Below are 16,575 nucleotides of genomic sequence, written 5' to 3' on the forward strand. Positions count from 1 at the left end.
ACAAATACCTAGACAAGATAACTTCCTACCAATTTTCTCAAAATGTAACAGGGCTACCTTTACAGGAGGTCCTCGGGTTACAAACTTATTTGGTTCAAAGAAGATTTTTGTAAGTCCAATTTTGTTAAATTTTGTCCAAAAGGTGGCTTAACCCCAATCCCATACCTCTGATATCCAGCTACAAAAGTCAGCAAAATAGGTTCCATATGAAAAAGATATCAGGTTATTACAAATGTAGTTTTGCTTACTGTATTAAATTATGTAAAACATTTGCAGTGTACTCTACAAATACTAATGAGGATATAAGTTACTGTACTTCATCATTCAAATGCCTCAACAAACAAGCAGGGAAGCCAGCGCCCGTGAAATACTTACGAAGACGTAACGTGTCCTGTGCCTCTGTCATCCCACTGACGATCAGCATTTAGCGCATACAACTTCACTCTGCGCCGTGCCATTCTGTCAGCCATGTCTCCTCTGTGTACCCCACCCACAGCTTCTGGCTCGGCTAGAGATCATCAATTCTTATCAACATCTGACAAAAGAAAGTTTACTATGATTAACAAATATATTTTAATCAATAAACAGCAAAGGATACCAAAATGCTGGACTTGGAAAGAAGTAATATAGAAGCAAAATGCTATGAATGAGGAGTCTTTTCTTAAAAAAGAATTAGCATTTCACATCTTTCACATCACACAAAAAAAAAAAAAGAAAAAAAAAATATCGTGCATCCACAATCAATGCCTTTAATGAACTGCAAAGGAAACTTGTCTAGATTGTAAATGATAGTTGATCATTTCAAAGATTTCTATTTTACAAGAATCCTTTCATCATGAGGGTGGCTACTTCTATACAGAAAAGAAACTGAACACTTCCGTATATATCATTAAACTTATAAATTGTGGATGCTACACATGCAAATAAAAAAACACTTCACTACATGAACAATCACTCAAGAGAAAGAATTGTATTTTCCAGCAGCACCCCCAGGAACCCTCTACTAAGACCACTTTTAGTGTCTACCATGCACAAACTCCAGTGCTTCCTGGATGCCGAGGTTTAAAGGCCACTCATGAATGGCACAACGAAAATGCCCTAAAAACTGACCATACATACTTATGATCAGTACACAAGGCTCCTCTCCACCCAAGCTAGGACAAGGGAGGGTCAGGCAATGCGTGCTGATGACAGCAGACCTACACCAGGCTCAGGCCGCCCAAAATCCCCTTCCTTAGCTCACAAGGATGGTGAGGATACAGGCGATACAAGAAACTACCGAACTTGAGTGCCACTCAAAGCCCAATTCAAAGGCAGGGTCATTTCCAATAGTTCCAGATTTACAGTATATCTTCCAGTCATTTATCAAACTCCATCACACATCATCTCTCCACCATAAAATCATGGTTCCTTTTTTAAAAGCAACCAAACCTAAAAATAAAACCAGGAAATATATTTTCCTAAACGAATGATAACTATAATTAATTGGTTTCCCTGAATGAAAAGAAGAAAAACTTTGAAAGAAAATGAACTAGTGGCAATAACATTTGTTTAGTCATTTATAAGGAAGATAATTTTGCAGTGTTAACAATAATATCTTAGACAGTGTTGCGTTGGGAGGTTATTCAGCGTCCATGAACACTTTGGGACACACAAAAGTGCAGCTGTATTATGAAGCTAAAAGATGAAAAAAAGAAAAAAAAGCCTGGACAGCAAGAGGTGAAAACATGTGTAGTAAATGCTAAAAAAGGAAATGCAGAAGAGGTTCAAAGGAAAGCTATACACACTTCAGTAATGACTAAAGTACTGTACAGTGTCTGAGGAGAACAATAACGCTAACCATGCAACGCATGCTCCGAAAATTTCCATACTATAAATCACTTCAATTCCCGATAAAGTTTCAGCATATACCCAACTACAGTACAGAAGTCAATTTCAAATTATATAATCTAAAAATATTTTATTATTTAAAATAAGACGTAGCTTTTCACATAGTGTATCTTTGGAGCAAGCTAGTTCAACCACAAGATGTAGAGGAGGAATACCATTCATCAACTCATATGCAAATTTTTTACAGGTGCCGAGACAAATGGATACCAAGAGGCATTACGATTAAATACATGGGACTTGTACATCTAAGAAAAATAATTTGCTTTAAAGTTATAGTACAATTTATTTAAACACAAAGAAATTTAAATTTCTATGTGATTCCATCATTAAGTGGAAGGTATTGTCAGTAGAACTGAATGACGTTGGTCTGCCACCACAAGGAAATAGAAGCTTCTCAGTCAAGTACACAAGTAGAAGGAAGACTCGACTTGCGTCATGTACAACTGGAATTTTACTAGGGTTAAAGGCTGAATGTTTTCATTCATTCATTCAACCTTATGGTTTGCCAGCCTTAATATTAGAAAGAAACTTTTTATTAAATTTATTCCTGATCTGGATATTAATCTCGGGCACCATTGCAGTTAGTTTTCTATTCATGTTACAAAAGATTTTACATTTTTCAGATTATATATTGCACTCAGATCTTTGCAACTATACCATCCCGCATATAGTATGTGATTGATTCTAACAGTTAAGCCTTCTTCATATTAAAGCACAATACTACACAGTATTCTATAAGTTTTATCTCAGCTGTGACCATATTGTAGAATGATCTTCCTAATTAGACAGTTAAATCAGTGGAACCTCAGTTTCAAAATCTTTGTAAATGCTTCCCTGTTGAGCACATTGACATGTCCCATCTTATAGTCTACTGTATATATAACTGATTTATTTTAACGTTGTTACTAGTCTTAAAATATTCTATATCCTTTATTCCTTAATTACATTTAGTTTTGCCACCTCGCACCCAAAGTTTAATTGGCTTCCTTCCAGCTTTGCTGAAAGAATGGCCATAATAAATAATGCAAGGTTTGTTAGTTTGGTGAATAAATATAGTTTATTTGCTATTCCCATTTAACTTTTCATCACTGGACTACTTTCCCTGTTAAAGCCCTTGGCCTTGTAGGATTCTGTTTTTCCAAGAGTTGTAGCTTGGTTAGTAATCATAATAATTGAAGTGGGCCAAAATGTACACAAGAATGTGGCTTCTTAAGTCGAAGAAAATGCAAGTAAATATGGTAACCAATAGCTACAAATTTTTCCCTTTTCAATAACTTCAAAATCCCACTAAATAAATGACAACTTCAGCAGTAGTTATAAATTCATATGATTAGCTATTCATAACAACAAAAGATATCTTCCAAGATGGCAGCAGTTTGAGCAAGAGTAACCTAAAAGTCTCCCTTATTTTATTCCACGTAAAATTGTAGAAGATTGAATGGAGGCTGTGGGTTTGTTATGATGTGGATACATTGGGGAGGACTGGAGAGATGGTACCTTTCTGGGATGCCGTGCATGATGACACTCATAGCAGATGGCTTTTAGCTACTAAGGTGCTGTGGCAACTTCAAATGAGCTTAATCCTGTGAGGTCTCCCCTATACACACTGTCTTGCATTGTCTTCCCTAAAGCAGGGAAGACAATATTTCTTGTGTATTTGTTATACTGGATTCTCTGTTCTGGCCTTTAACACAGAGGAAGTCCTTGGAGATCACACACACTTTAAACCCCAAAAAGTCTTCCTTATTTTGTTCAGTGCTCTTATATAATAACAAGGCTTATTTATCACTCCAAAGTGATTCTGTTATGCCAATTTTACTGAGGAATTCTGAATAAAGTGAAAGCGATGCTTCGTAAATGTACACATAAATGGATCTAAATACACGTGCCTATGGTTTATTGTTACTGTATTTGCAAGTGCAAAGTCCAACAATGACTGAAACCACTCCAAGATCTTTTTCACACATGCACATAGTTAGGTTTCCCTTTTTGTCTTAGCTATTGTTAGTTTTACACCAGAAAGAAAAACTGCTAGCACACATTTTCCCACTTGCAAACAAACATAAACAATATGCTGGAGCATTCTTAGTAAACACTTTGGGAAGTTGTTCTAAATTAACTATCCAGTGGACACCTCACCTTTAAAAATTGATTTAAAGATATTTCCCTAATGTTATTTAATAAAAATAAAAAAGTTAACAAACTTATTACAGTTGGATTGGATTTTGGGTTATATAAACTGGCATTGGGGACTGGGAGGCCAGTCAGTGTCCAAGTTCTTCTATCTTAAAACCCTAGAGTTAAACTATAAGGTGAAAGAATATGTGACAGCAAGACAGAAGAAAAGCAAGAATAGAGATAAGTGCATCTAAGGACCGAAGGAAGGCTTTAAAGACACACAGGTAACATCTACAGTGTATCGACCTCTTGGAGCTTGGAGCTATTAGTGCTGAAGAACTTGCATAATTTCATTAAAAGGCTGGAAGACTATTTCAAATACAGTGGAGCATTAAATAATACTTCATATCACAGCCACTAAGGGTGTTATGAAAAATAAAGATATGTAGTGAATAAATCATGAAAAGGAATTACAGTATCATTTGGTATGTACACGACGTGAGACTTTGACTAAAAATTCAGGATCAGTGTCAACACTTTAAAGGAATAAAGCAATAATATAACAAACTACTTTGCGGATGCCTGGCCAAAGAAAATTTGTTTACATAAATAAATCCATGTAAGCACGGTTTCCCCAATAAATTTTCAACTTTTCAATAATCTTACAGTCAAAGTTTTAAATGGTTTCAAGATACAAACTTTAATAATAGTACAGTAGTAACTTGGAGATTAAAAGCCCCAGAACTCTTGACAATTTGGTAATCATACACAATTTTCAAGCTTTTATGCAGCTGGAGATCGCACAAAAAATCTGTTATTCGAACACCTTGAGAGAACCTATATGGTTCGAGACACACCAAAGACAAAGGGGATTGTACTGTAGCTCTCGCCCTGTTCTGACCAACAAAACATTGTTTCATTAACTTACTTTACGTATATTTAATGTTTATCTATAACATGGCTCCTGGCTCCTAAAACAGATAGAAGTGGCAGTGATAAATCAAAAGAGAAGGTTTCAAGAACTATTATAGAACTAAGGAGTTATTTGAAAAGTCATAAAGAAGTGTCCCTGTGACAGACATATCCGATATCAACAACCTCCATAATCATGAAAACTACAATCATTAAAGTAGACTACCATAAATTACCAAAATGTCTCCTCTATCTGGAAAAAGACATAAGAACATTGAACTAGTTGAGAAATGGCTTCAATCTGGATAAACAAAAAAGGTAAACCGATGATACCATCTTGGTGTGCAAATCATTAAAAACATCCCCCAAATAAGCAATGAAATCGATTCTAAGGAAAATTTAGGACTAGCTGGTTTGATAAATTTAAAACACAAAGTGGCATTTATAGTGTTGTAAGGCAGTTTCCAGCAGAACGGGCGAATTCTATATGATCATGTACTACAAAATTTTAGAAACCTCTTAAAAGGGAGGAGAAACAAAGCCCTCTTGATCAGTTTTTAGTAAAAAGCCCCCCAAACAAATCACAGTTAGTGCCATATAGAGATGCAAGGAAAAGAACAAACCACAGAAGACCCGCTAACTCATGTGTTTAAGGTTGGGGGGGGGGGGTCCATGCGACAATATCACCACCACCTGCCACTCTCTCCTTACCAATGGTTAAGTGAAGTTCAATGTTCATTTATCCCATATTATTTTCATTAGTTACTAGCCAAGCTACAACCATAATTAGAAAAGAAGGATGCTATAAGCCCAAGGGCTGCAACCAGGAAAATAGACCAGTGAGCAAGGGAAATAAACAACATGAGAATTAATGAATAATCAAAACGAAATATCTCAAGATCAGTACCAATGTTAAAATTGATCTGTTATAAACAAGTTATGAGGAGACTTGTGTCAGCATGTTCAACATGAAAACATTTACTGCAAGTTTGAATTTCTGTACACTGATTCAACTGCCCAATTAGGAAGAACATTCCACAATCTGGTCACAGATGGACTAAACATCTAGAATAAAGTATCTTCTTTTTGTTATCTTTATATTCTGTAATGCATTTTAATGCATTGGTTACAGATGGCACATTTTAAGAGCATCTTTGGGCGAGAATCAATCAATGTTACTGTATTTCCATTCATTCTTATGAGGAAAATTTATTTGACATTTGAATACATTTTTGGTAAGATTAAAGTTAACTTACTAATTAGCATATTCACAAAACTTTTCAAGATATCAGTCAAGTTTGTAATTGATGACATCATAACTGTACTGTAGGTGTATTTACAGCACTGAACTGTTATGGTCTTATATGGCATGATGACGATGGAGTGAAGCAAATTCAATAGAACATGTTCAAATATACTGTACAGTACTGCAAATGTCAAAATGTAAGGTTTTTCCTCTAGATAATAAATTAAAGTTGTTTTTGTCTCATTAATAGGCTTTCATATTGTTTCAATGTATATAACATTAGAATAGGAATGTAAAAGTCTATGAGAATGACAGCATAATTTACATTGTAATAAAATTGATGTACAGTATTCTAAATTATTTAGTAATTTAGTATGGACAATGCAGACATATTACATTGCAGCAATCAACTACTATTACTGTAGTAAGAATGCTGATTAACATCACATGCAAAAATGCTGTGTTAATGATATTACCAAGTTAACAGTCCCAGTCTAATTGTGGATAATCAGATGCAAGTTTCTAATCACCCTATCAACTACCTTAGAACAGATAGTATAAGGATCAATTTATTAAGTCACAAACATTCTTCAAAAATGCAAATCAATAAGACTTGGTGGAGGAGTCAAACGAAGATTCAGCTCTAAAATTACAAAAAATGAGCGACATGTTCAACAACTAAATTATTATACCGTTCTGTTACACGTACCTTCTGATTAGGGTACAGAATTACCAATGAATATTTCAACCATTCCCCAATCCATTGTTGATATTTTGAAGATGTTATGTACATTTATCGATTATTCATTCAGAGGTTCTTGGGTACTGTTTGTGTATGAATCACACACTAACCCAAGTGCAATTTCTCGTGACACAAGACACATGAAACGTATTACAATATTATACAATGAAAACTAAAAACACTTTTCCAGGAACAGTTGGTCTAATTTAAAACTGCATCCACCTTTCTATTCTTTGTGGTCTGGCTTCACATTGTATGTTTTGGCAAGTGCAAATGAATAATTTCTAAACAGTTCTAAAAGAACATCCATGTGCAAACAAAGGTAAACAATTGATACTTTTATAAAGCCAAATAAATGAACCATATATTTCTCATAATCGTTAACTTGTTTTTATACATTTCTGACCATGAATACTTTGGCACAACATTTGTTTGTCAGTTTTCCTAACCTCTTTTTAGAAAACAAGAATGGGAAATCTGGGTTTTTAGTGGGGGGGGGGGGAATACCAAAAATGAATGATTTGCAGGAGTAATGGTCAGGAATGCATAATCATCACAAGACTCACATTTGGTAAAATATATTCTTCACACAAGAGGCGTGAAAGTAATATATATCACATCACTCAACTGGTCTTTGCTGTGTGGCTTGCTTTGCTCGCAAATAACCATTACCTTAATGCTCCTCAGTTCTGGCAAGCGGTATATGGATGTGCTGCACACGCCACTTGTGATATTTTTTACCTTCACGTGAACATCAACTATACTGTAAACTGAACGGAAAATTTTTTGAACAATTACTGAAAAAGATGAATTTAAACTGAATTTGGAAATAGATAAAACTTCTCTCTTAGAGACACCATCTTGTAATGGTGATCGTGGTGGAACTGAAGTGGAAAGGGGAAAATGGGACGTTGTATAACAACATCCAGGAACTTGTGCCGGCTAAGGATTTTGCCACAAAATAACAAACAGGTGGCAAATGCAAAAACCTACACAGTCAACCCAAACCAGTCTCCCAAAAGTAAACAATTGACATAATTAGCAAAATGTTCACATTTTAATCGATCGATACTTGGTTATTATGCCAAGTCCCATCAGTCAAAAAGAGAAAATTGCCAAATCAACTGGCCCTTGTCCATTTTTAATGCATTTTATCCAATTTATCTAAGAATAGATAGTATAAGGATCAACTTGCTAAGAAAGTCACAAACAACCTGATCTATAAAAAGAAATGACTGTAACAAAACCTTGTTAAAGCAAGACGTAGGTAACGTCCTCCACACCATAAACAAATAGAAACCTGCATCCAAGATCAGACTGTATTGGATTTCAGTATTTTACTCATAATTAACACTGTTTACTTGGTAAGAGTGGCTAATTGTCTAGAAACTATCATACTTTAAAATTTCTAGCTACAGGGGCAGAATATGAAGACTTTCTTATTTTGCGAGTGTTTTGACAGTGATGATCAAACAGTAAGCGAACAATACGCATTGTGAAATGCTAAATGCTCCCGAAAGAACATCTTACAACAACCATGGAGGTCCTGTAGAGAGTAGGGTTCCCCTGCTTCACAGGATTAAATAAGCGGCCATTAGAGTAAAAAAAGTAAAGAGTAAAAGAGAACAGACAGCTTCTGCTGTGTAAGGGTAGCTAATAGTCTATAAACTATGAATTCAAAAGATTCTAGCTCAAGGGGCAGAGGGACACAAAAGACAGCTTCTGCTTAAGTAAACACCGTAATGACTTATACATTTCGTACCAATCCTGGGGGTACAAATCCTTCTGGCACAATAGCATTTTTACTAAGCCTGGCCCTTCGGCAAACAATACTTGGTCCAAATCCACAGGCTCCCTTGTTAAGGTATATGTAGTTGATTGGGGCAAGCATAAACATTCTAATTATGTGGCAAATTGATTTTCATTGAAGGAAATTATGTTTATCTTGGTCTCAAATATAAGCTAGTTTAACAATTTACAAAAATTATGATTTGGTGCTATACAAGGTAGAGACTTGGTCTTAAGGTAAGCAATGATACAGCGATCTAAGGGAGGGTTATCATACAGGCATTCAGAATGCTCCCTACAAGTTTAGTAGGTAAGAAAGTAAACAGATCCTAGGTTAGGTTAGGTTGCATGTGGAACATTCGTTTAGATGGTGGTTTTGTATGTCTCTTTAAATATGTGGTTTTTACAGAAATACTGTTCTATGGTACATATTTACCCACGATTACTGATCAGGTCCGTCCCAACCAACCACAAAGGCTCCATTATTATTACCTGCAAAGATGCAATCCTAATAGGAAAAGCAAGATACAATAAGCCCAATGACTCCATCCAGAGAAAACAGCCCACTGAGAAAAAGAAATAAGGAAACAGATAGAACAGCATGTCTGAGAACTCTACCCCAAAGACAGTAAAAGACCATGGTGCATAGGCTACACTATGGCACTACCCAGGACTACAGAACAATGGTTTGATTTTGGAGTGTCCTTGGGCGAAGAAAAATCGGGGCCTTTGTATATCAGTGGCCAGTTCCTCCCCATGTATTACGGCACCAATTAACCTAAACTTTACCCCTATCCTAACCTACAAGCTGTGTCCTTCCCTACTTAGCTAACGGGGGTGGGCTAATGTCCCCCTGCAACCCCCCTTAGACTGCCGTATTCTAAGTGAGCCATCATCATACATACAGGTGGCCGTTGTCATACATCCACACCGAAGATTCGTTTGGTAATCTGCGTTGTCAGGTGTATGAAGACTGAGAAGAATGTGTAAAGAATACGCCAGACTATTTAAAGTATGTGTAGGCAATGGGGAAAATGAGCCATAATCAGAGAGAAGGATCCAATGCAGTAATACCTTGACAAAGGACCCAATAACAAACTGGCAGTATTATCTACTGTCCCTATGAACTCAGGACAAAGGGGAACGAGGATTAGGTTAGGTTGGGCCTATACAATAGCACCTATGAAATTACATACATATACTTTTAGATTCCACAGCACCTATTGGCTATTGCCTGGTCTTCCCTGGTCCTAGAGTGGGCAGGAATATTACCCAAGACCTTATAAAAACAATAAACAGACCATCACTCCCCCACAAACCAAAGCCTCATAGGACTAAAACGAAGGATAAATTACGTAATAAATAGGCCTAACATAGGATTGAAGGAGTACTGGGTTGAAGTAGGCCTAAGCCTTTCGAGATATAAATCTTAAGATAGGATTTTTTGGGAAATAAGGTGCCTATATAATCTTGACATCATTAAAGATATTCTAAAGATAAAAACATGAATATAATTAGCTAATTATGTAATATAATCATAATTATCACGATTGAAAACTAATTACGTCTACGATAGACCTAAGCCTAACAAGGAAGGTAAATTAGCAGTTAAATACGGGTTAGGCTCATAAGCCAGAGACCAGGAACAGGGGAGGAATGAATAAATAAGGAAATGGAGAAATGGGAAGAGAAGAAAGGAAGAAAACGCTGCTGGCAAACTTACCAAGACAAGAGCACCTCGGTGTGGCAGGGCCGCTGGTCCCGGTACCCATATTTTCACTGAAAAAACTTTGTCCTTTGCAATTTTCCACCGTCTCGAAGGCAGCCTATTTCACTGGTCCGGTCATGTTCAAGCACAAAGACACTCTGGAATCGGCCGAAATCAAAATGACGATTCTTTCGCTACAAAGGAAAATTATTCTTTTTTCTCTCCCGCTTCACACCACAACACCAACGGGACGATGCATTTAGAACTGGCTTAGGGAGATGCGGCCTAGACGCAAAGGTCGTTATGACGTCGGTGAATTTCGCAGCCGGATTTACGGCTGAGATTTGGGGGATTTATCTCTTTTTCTCTTTCATAAAGACACAGAAATACGGCGGATCGGCTCAGTAACAACGACGACAGAAGGAGGCGGCCATGTTGGATTGACCATAACAGTCCACGGGGTCCACAGACACGGACTCCCACACACAGACACAGACACCAGCCATTGTCGCGCCAAATACAAAACCAGCGTACAACATCATTTCATTATTTATTAAACTGATTTACTAGTTTATTTCAATCTCATTCATTTACATTACATTAATATTTCCATATTCATCATATGAATTCCATTCAAGTAACGTAAACGAACGAGGGAAAAACATTCAATGATGTCATAATTTTCATGGCGTTTCTATGCAACGGGAGCAAAATTGAGAAAATACCGAGCTATTTAATCTATTTCACAAAATAAATATTAGATATGTAATTATATGATATAAAAATATAAAAATTATATCAAATTCAAAGAAAATCGCTTAATGTTTCGATACTTTTTCATACGTCTGGATCGCAACAGAAGAATTAGAAAGGACTGTTCGATGACCTCACACACCACCACCCCAGCAAACACATATACACGCTCTCTCTCTCTCTCTCTCTCTCTCTCTCTCTCTCTCTCTCTCTTAACCTGTAAATGTTGATGTTCTTCTCTGTCTATATGATTAATGTAAGGCTTATGTCTCTATTAGATGTAAAACATATTTATGATAATCTCTCTCTCTCTCTCTCTCTCTCTCTCTCTCTCTCTCTCTCTTTTCTGTGTTGATATTCTTCTGTTTAAACCTGTAGTTATGATTCTCTCTCTCTCTCTCTCTCTCTCTCTCTCTCTCTCTCTCTCTCTCAAAACTGTTTATGTTGTATCCTTCTGTTTATAGCACATATGTAGAACCTGTGTTTATAATATATACCTGACAGACTGACACGTAAAACCTGTGGCTATGATAATCTCTATCTCTCTCTCTCTCTCTCTCTCTCTCTCTCTCTCTCTATGTTGATATTCTTCTCCGTTTCTATTACATGTAAAATCTGTAGTTATGATCTCTCTCTCTCTCTCTCTCTCTCTCTCTCTCTTTCTCTTTCAAAACTGTTTATTTTATATCCTTCTGTTTATAGCACTTATGTAGAACCTGTGTCTATAATATTCCATACCTGACAGACTGACACGTAAAACCTGCGGCTATGATAATCTCTCTCTCTCTCTCTCTCTCTCTCTCTCTCTCTCTCTCTTCTATGTTGATATTCTCCGTTTCTATTACATGTAAAATCTGTAGTTATGATTTTCTCTCTCTCTCTCTCTCTCTCTCTCTCTCTCTCTCTCTCTCAAAACTGTTTATGCTATGATAAGTTGATAACCTCTCTTCTATGTTGATATTCTCCGTTTCTATTACATGTAAAATCTGTAGTTATGATTCTCTCTCTCTCTCTCTCTCTCTCTCTCTCTCTCTCTCTCTCAAAACTGTTTATGCTATGATAAGTTGATAACCTTCTGTTTATAGCACTTATGTAGAACCTGAGTCTATAATATTCTATACCTGGCAGACTGACACACGTAAAACCTGTGGCTATGATAATCTCTCTCTCTCTCTCTCTCTCTCTCTCTCTCTCTCTCTCTCTGTGTTTGTTCAACATACGAGTAGAACTGTGAGTAGGTTATGATACAACAATGAAATTCATATATTCACTTCTTCCTTATACAGTATAAAAAAGCTTATCACTATAAAATCGATATCCAAACGGGAAATAAAAGAAACTTTTTGCTTTTCCGTAAACCGGTTCGAAGCCAAACACGATATGGCAGTAGTAAAATCATTAACGGGTTTATGTACCGTTTTATACATATATATATATATATATATATATGTGTGTGTGTGTGTGTGTGTGTGTGTGCGCACGTGTGTGTACATCTTTACATCTTCAGACTCAATGAAAAAATGAAAGCATGTCACATTTGTACAGGAAATGCCTTACCTTTTCAATGCTCGCCTTCTTAATGCTCTCGAATCAAAATGCTCCTTGAAAGGTAGCTAATGTCGGGTCAGTGGATAACACAACAGATCTTACGTTCAAATTTCACCCTTTTATACAGGTAATTAACGTAATTAGGATAAATTTCTCTTAGTAGGCCTATAGTCGTTAGCGTAGGGTCACTAGGTCTATGGCCGATGTTAAGATATTGAATTGCCAAAATATTATTATTATTATTATTATTATTATTATTATTATTATAACCTTAAGTGGAAAAAAAAGATGTTACAAACCCTAGGACTCCCACAGGAAAAAATAGCCCAGTGAGGAAAGGAAACAAACTACATGAGAGGTAATGAACAATTAATGTGCCACTTGAGAAATATCAGGCAGGTTAATGCAATTTCTATGGGTGCCGTGTTTTTAAAGATATACCTTTAAATCATACCATTACATTCAACTCTGAATATCTTAAAACCGTATTCCAAGATGGAAAAGTAGGTTGTTTAGTTAATCTTTATTTTATCTAACTAAACGTTATATCCAAACGTATTCAGAACAACAGCGAATATAAGTACCTCCATTTATTTCAGAACACACACACACACACACACACACATATCCCCCTTTTTTTTGCCACCATACATTAACTCTGGATTTCTCTTGCATCTTCTGTGTTCCTTGATTACTGTATTGTTTATACCCCTCTTTTTATTAGGTGTTCTCATCTTGCACGTAAGTGATAATAAGCTCTTTTATAAGGATTATTAAGCCTAGTGTGGACTTCTGGACACGTTAACCAACCAAGACATCTTTATCTTGTTCACAGAGCCAACCTGTCCATCAAATATCAGTCTGTAGACATTACTTCTACCTCGGTCTACAATTACTCTTTTTGTCTTCCGAGTAGAGAGAGAGAGAGAGAGAGAGAGAGAGAGAGAGAGAATGTGTACTTTCTGTTTGTATATATATATATATATATATATATATTTGTCCGTCAAAAATTAAGATTATCTTAAAGGCAGATCGCCAATCGGACTTCATTAAGAATTCTCGCTCAAAAGACTTCCCGAGGCTTCGAAATAGTGAGTATTGCAACCCCACGGCCAGACACGCCCCCCACCCCAAGCCACCTTAACCAACCCCTCCCCCGTGAGAGGGAGAAATGGTGATTAGCCCCTTGAGACAGAAAATGATCCCGCAAGACCTCCTAATTTCTTCCTCTTTTTTTCGTCTTCTTCTTGTGTCTTTGACGCATTTCTTATTGCTTCCTCTTTTATTTCATTCCCGTTCTTTTCTTGTGCGTGTTCTTTAAGTCTATTCATTCTTTGTTATTCTTATTATTTTTCCATTCTCATCCTTCTCTATTTTCCCATTTGATAATTCTTTTTTTTTCTTTTTACTTTGTACGATTGAAGCATAAGAACGACATCTTTTCTCTGTAGAAACGATGTACACGTCATACTTCCTTGACTCTCGATCTTCGACCTTTCCCTTCAATAGCGTAGTTTAACCTTCCTCTATACGGTGGAAGGTCTACCACACACTTTTATTGAAAATCTACTTGCTTTGTAATAATAATAATAATAATAATAATAATAATAATAATAATAATAATAATAATAATAATAATAATAATAATAATAATAATAATAATAATATGTAAACCTAGATGATAATATTAATCATAATATTATGATGATATTAGTTTAACACAAACAATTTTTTCTCTTAGTACGTCTAGTATTTAGCGAGGAGACTTTAGATATTATGTTTTTTTATGCTGAAAAGGTTAACATAAGTCTCTTTTATAGTTTATTAATAAAATATCTATTTTAATGTTGATACTGTTCTTAAAAATGTTATTCGAATTGTTCATTAATTTTCTTGTACTTTATCTATTTACTTATTTCCTTTAATCACAGTGCTATCTTTCCTTGTTGAAACCCTTGGGCTTATAGCATCCTGCTTTTCCATCTAGGGTTGTAGCTTAGCTAATAATAATAATAATAATAATAATAATAATAATAATAATAATAATAATAATAATAATAATAATAATAATAATAATCAAGACAGCACTCACTCACAAAATGATAAAAGTTATACAGTATTTTTCGCTATCATAGAAACACCATAGTTGATAGCCGGAGTTCGCGAGGAGAAAGTAGACGACCTTGGGTCTTATTTGGCCCAGGTACAAAAAAATTACGAGGTATATTCACCTGCTGGTCTAAGAATACGTGGAAAAAATTGGTCTCCTAGATTTGGTTAGAAAAAAAAGAAAAACGGTTGTGCGTAAGGACACAAGCGGAGAATGTAATTTTAAATAAATGAAATAAACTGGTTTTAGTGTGATTTGTTCATTGATGTGGTATAGCTGAAGATGATTTATGCTGAGAGGAATTATTCTATGGCAGAAAGATGCATGTGCAAATGCATGTATCTGTATATGTAGACTGTATTATGAATTATAGATACTGACAGGACAGGATTAGAAATGAAACTATAAGAGAGATTATTTAAGTGCCATATGTTGATGAGATCATGGTGAGGGGCAGATGGAGATGGTTTGGGCATACTCTTCGCACTACCGAGAGAGATTAGTTCACCAGACTTTCATCTGGGTTCCTCAAGGCACTAGAAGAGTTGGAAGACCAAGACCTACATGGCTGATGACTATCGAGCGTGAAGTAGGAGACGATGAATGGAGAAGTATTGATTTAAAAGCTCAATATAGAGATGAATGGCGAAATCTAACTGAGGCCCTTTGCGTCAATATGCGTAGGAGATGATGAATTATATATAGCCTACATATCTGTATATATGCATGATCTGTAGATATATAACTATATTTTGAAGTAAACATACATATATTATATATAGACCAAGGTCTATAGATATAAGATATAGACTATGTATGTATGTATGCATGCATGTAGGTATGTATGTATGTAAACTTCAGAAATTCAAACTTGCAGCGAATGAATTTGTGTTGAACAGGCTGACATAACTATCGCTTCATAATTTATATAGGACAGACTCATTTTAAAGTTGTTACTGATCTTAAAATATTTTATATTAATTATTCATTACTTATGTACTTTATTCATTTCCTTTCCTCGCAGGCCAATTTTCCCTGTTGGAGCACTTGGGCTTATAGCATCCTGCTTTTTTAACTAGGGTTGCAGCTTGGCTAGTCATGATAATGAAGTAATATTCACACAGAATGCAATTTCACAACCGCATCCATTCATAATAACAAAAATAAAGGATAGTATTTTGACACTAAAGAATTGAATAAACAAATATCACAAAAGTACTAATATTTTCAATAAACTACAAAATACCATCTGATTCTGAAAGTTTCCTCTCTGGAGAGAGAATAGATAGTCCCATCTGGCCACTTATAGTCCATTTCTTATAGCGATGCATATTTGCACCGACTCGCGGCGGTGCCCTTTTAGCTCGGAAAAGGGCTGATTGGTTAGAATTATCTTGTCCAACCAATCAGCGATCCGGAAACTTTTCCGAGCTAAAAGGGCACCGCTGCGAGTCGGTGCAAATATGCATCGCTAAAAGAAATGGACTATAGGTGGCTACATAGGCACATCCCCAAAATTGAAATTCCAGAAATGACCTAGATTGGAAATCGTGTCGGCTGGTTAGCACTAGACCGTGTGTTCACACTAGGGCTACACATACTATCAATATCAATACTACCACATGTCTTCTTCGAAATATGTCTACACAGGAAAAGAAACAGATGCACCGGCACACACAAGAGAGATTAGTTCAATAAACGTTTTACTGGGTCCACAAGGCACTACAAGAGTTGGAAGACCCAGGCCCAAATGGCTGAGG

The 16,575-nt window shown here is 35.9% G+C and overlaps 1 protein-coding gene across 8 annotated transcripts in view; it reads right to left on the reverse strand.

Moving 5' to 3' along the window:
- flfl (serine/threonine-protein phosphatase 4 regulatory subunit 3 flfl) overlaps positions 1 to 10,897 on the reverse strand; it is a 38,809-nt gene extending 27,912 nt beyond the window's left edge. For 3 of the 8 annotated variants that reach the window (XM_068393510.1, XM_068393517.1, XM_068393516.1), the window contains exons 1-2: positions 10,420 to 10,897; positions 376 to 535 (exon numbers count right to left, since the gene is read on the reverse strand). In XM_068393510.1, the coding sequence (XP_068249611.1) occupies positions 376 to 470 (95 nt within the window). In that variant the 5' untranslated portion in view covers positions 471 to 535; positions 10,420 to 10,897. The remainder of the gene's footprint in view (positions 1 to 375; positions 536 to 10,419) is intronic. The other 5 variants (XM_068393515.1, XM_068393513.1, XM_068393514.1 and 2 more) reach the window with 2 other exon arrangements.
- Positions 10,898 to 16,575: the final 5,678 nt, after the last annotated feature.

This window comes from Palaemon carinicauda, chromosome 19 (assembly GCF_036898095.1).
Source record: "Palaemon carinicauda isolate YSFRI2023 chromosome 19, ASM3689809v2, whole genome shotgun sequence".
NCBI lineage: Eukaryota > Metazoa > Arthropoda > Malacostraca > Decapoda > Palaemonidae > Palaemon > Palaemon carinicauda.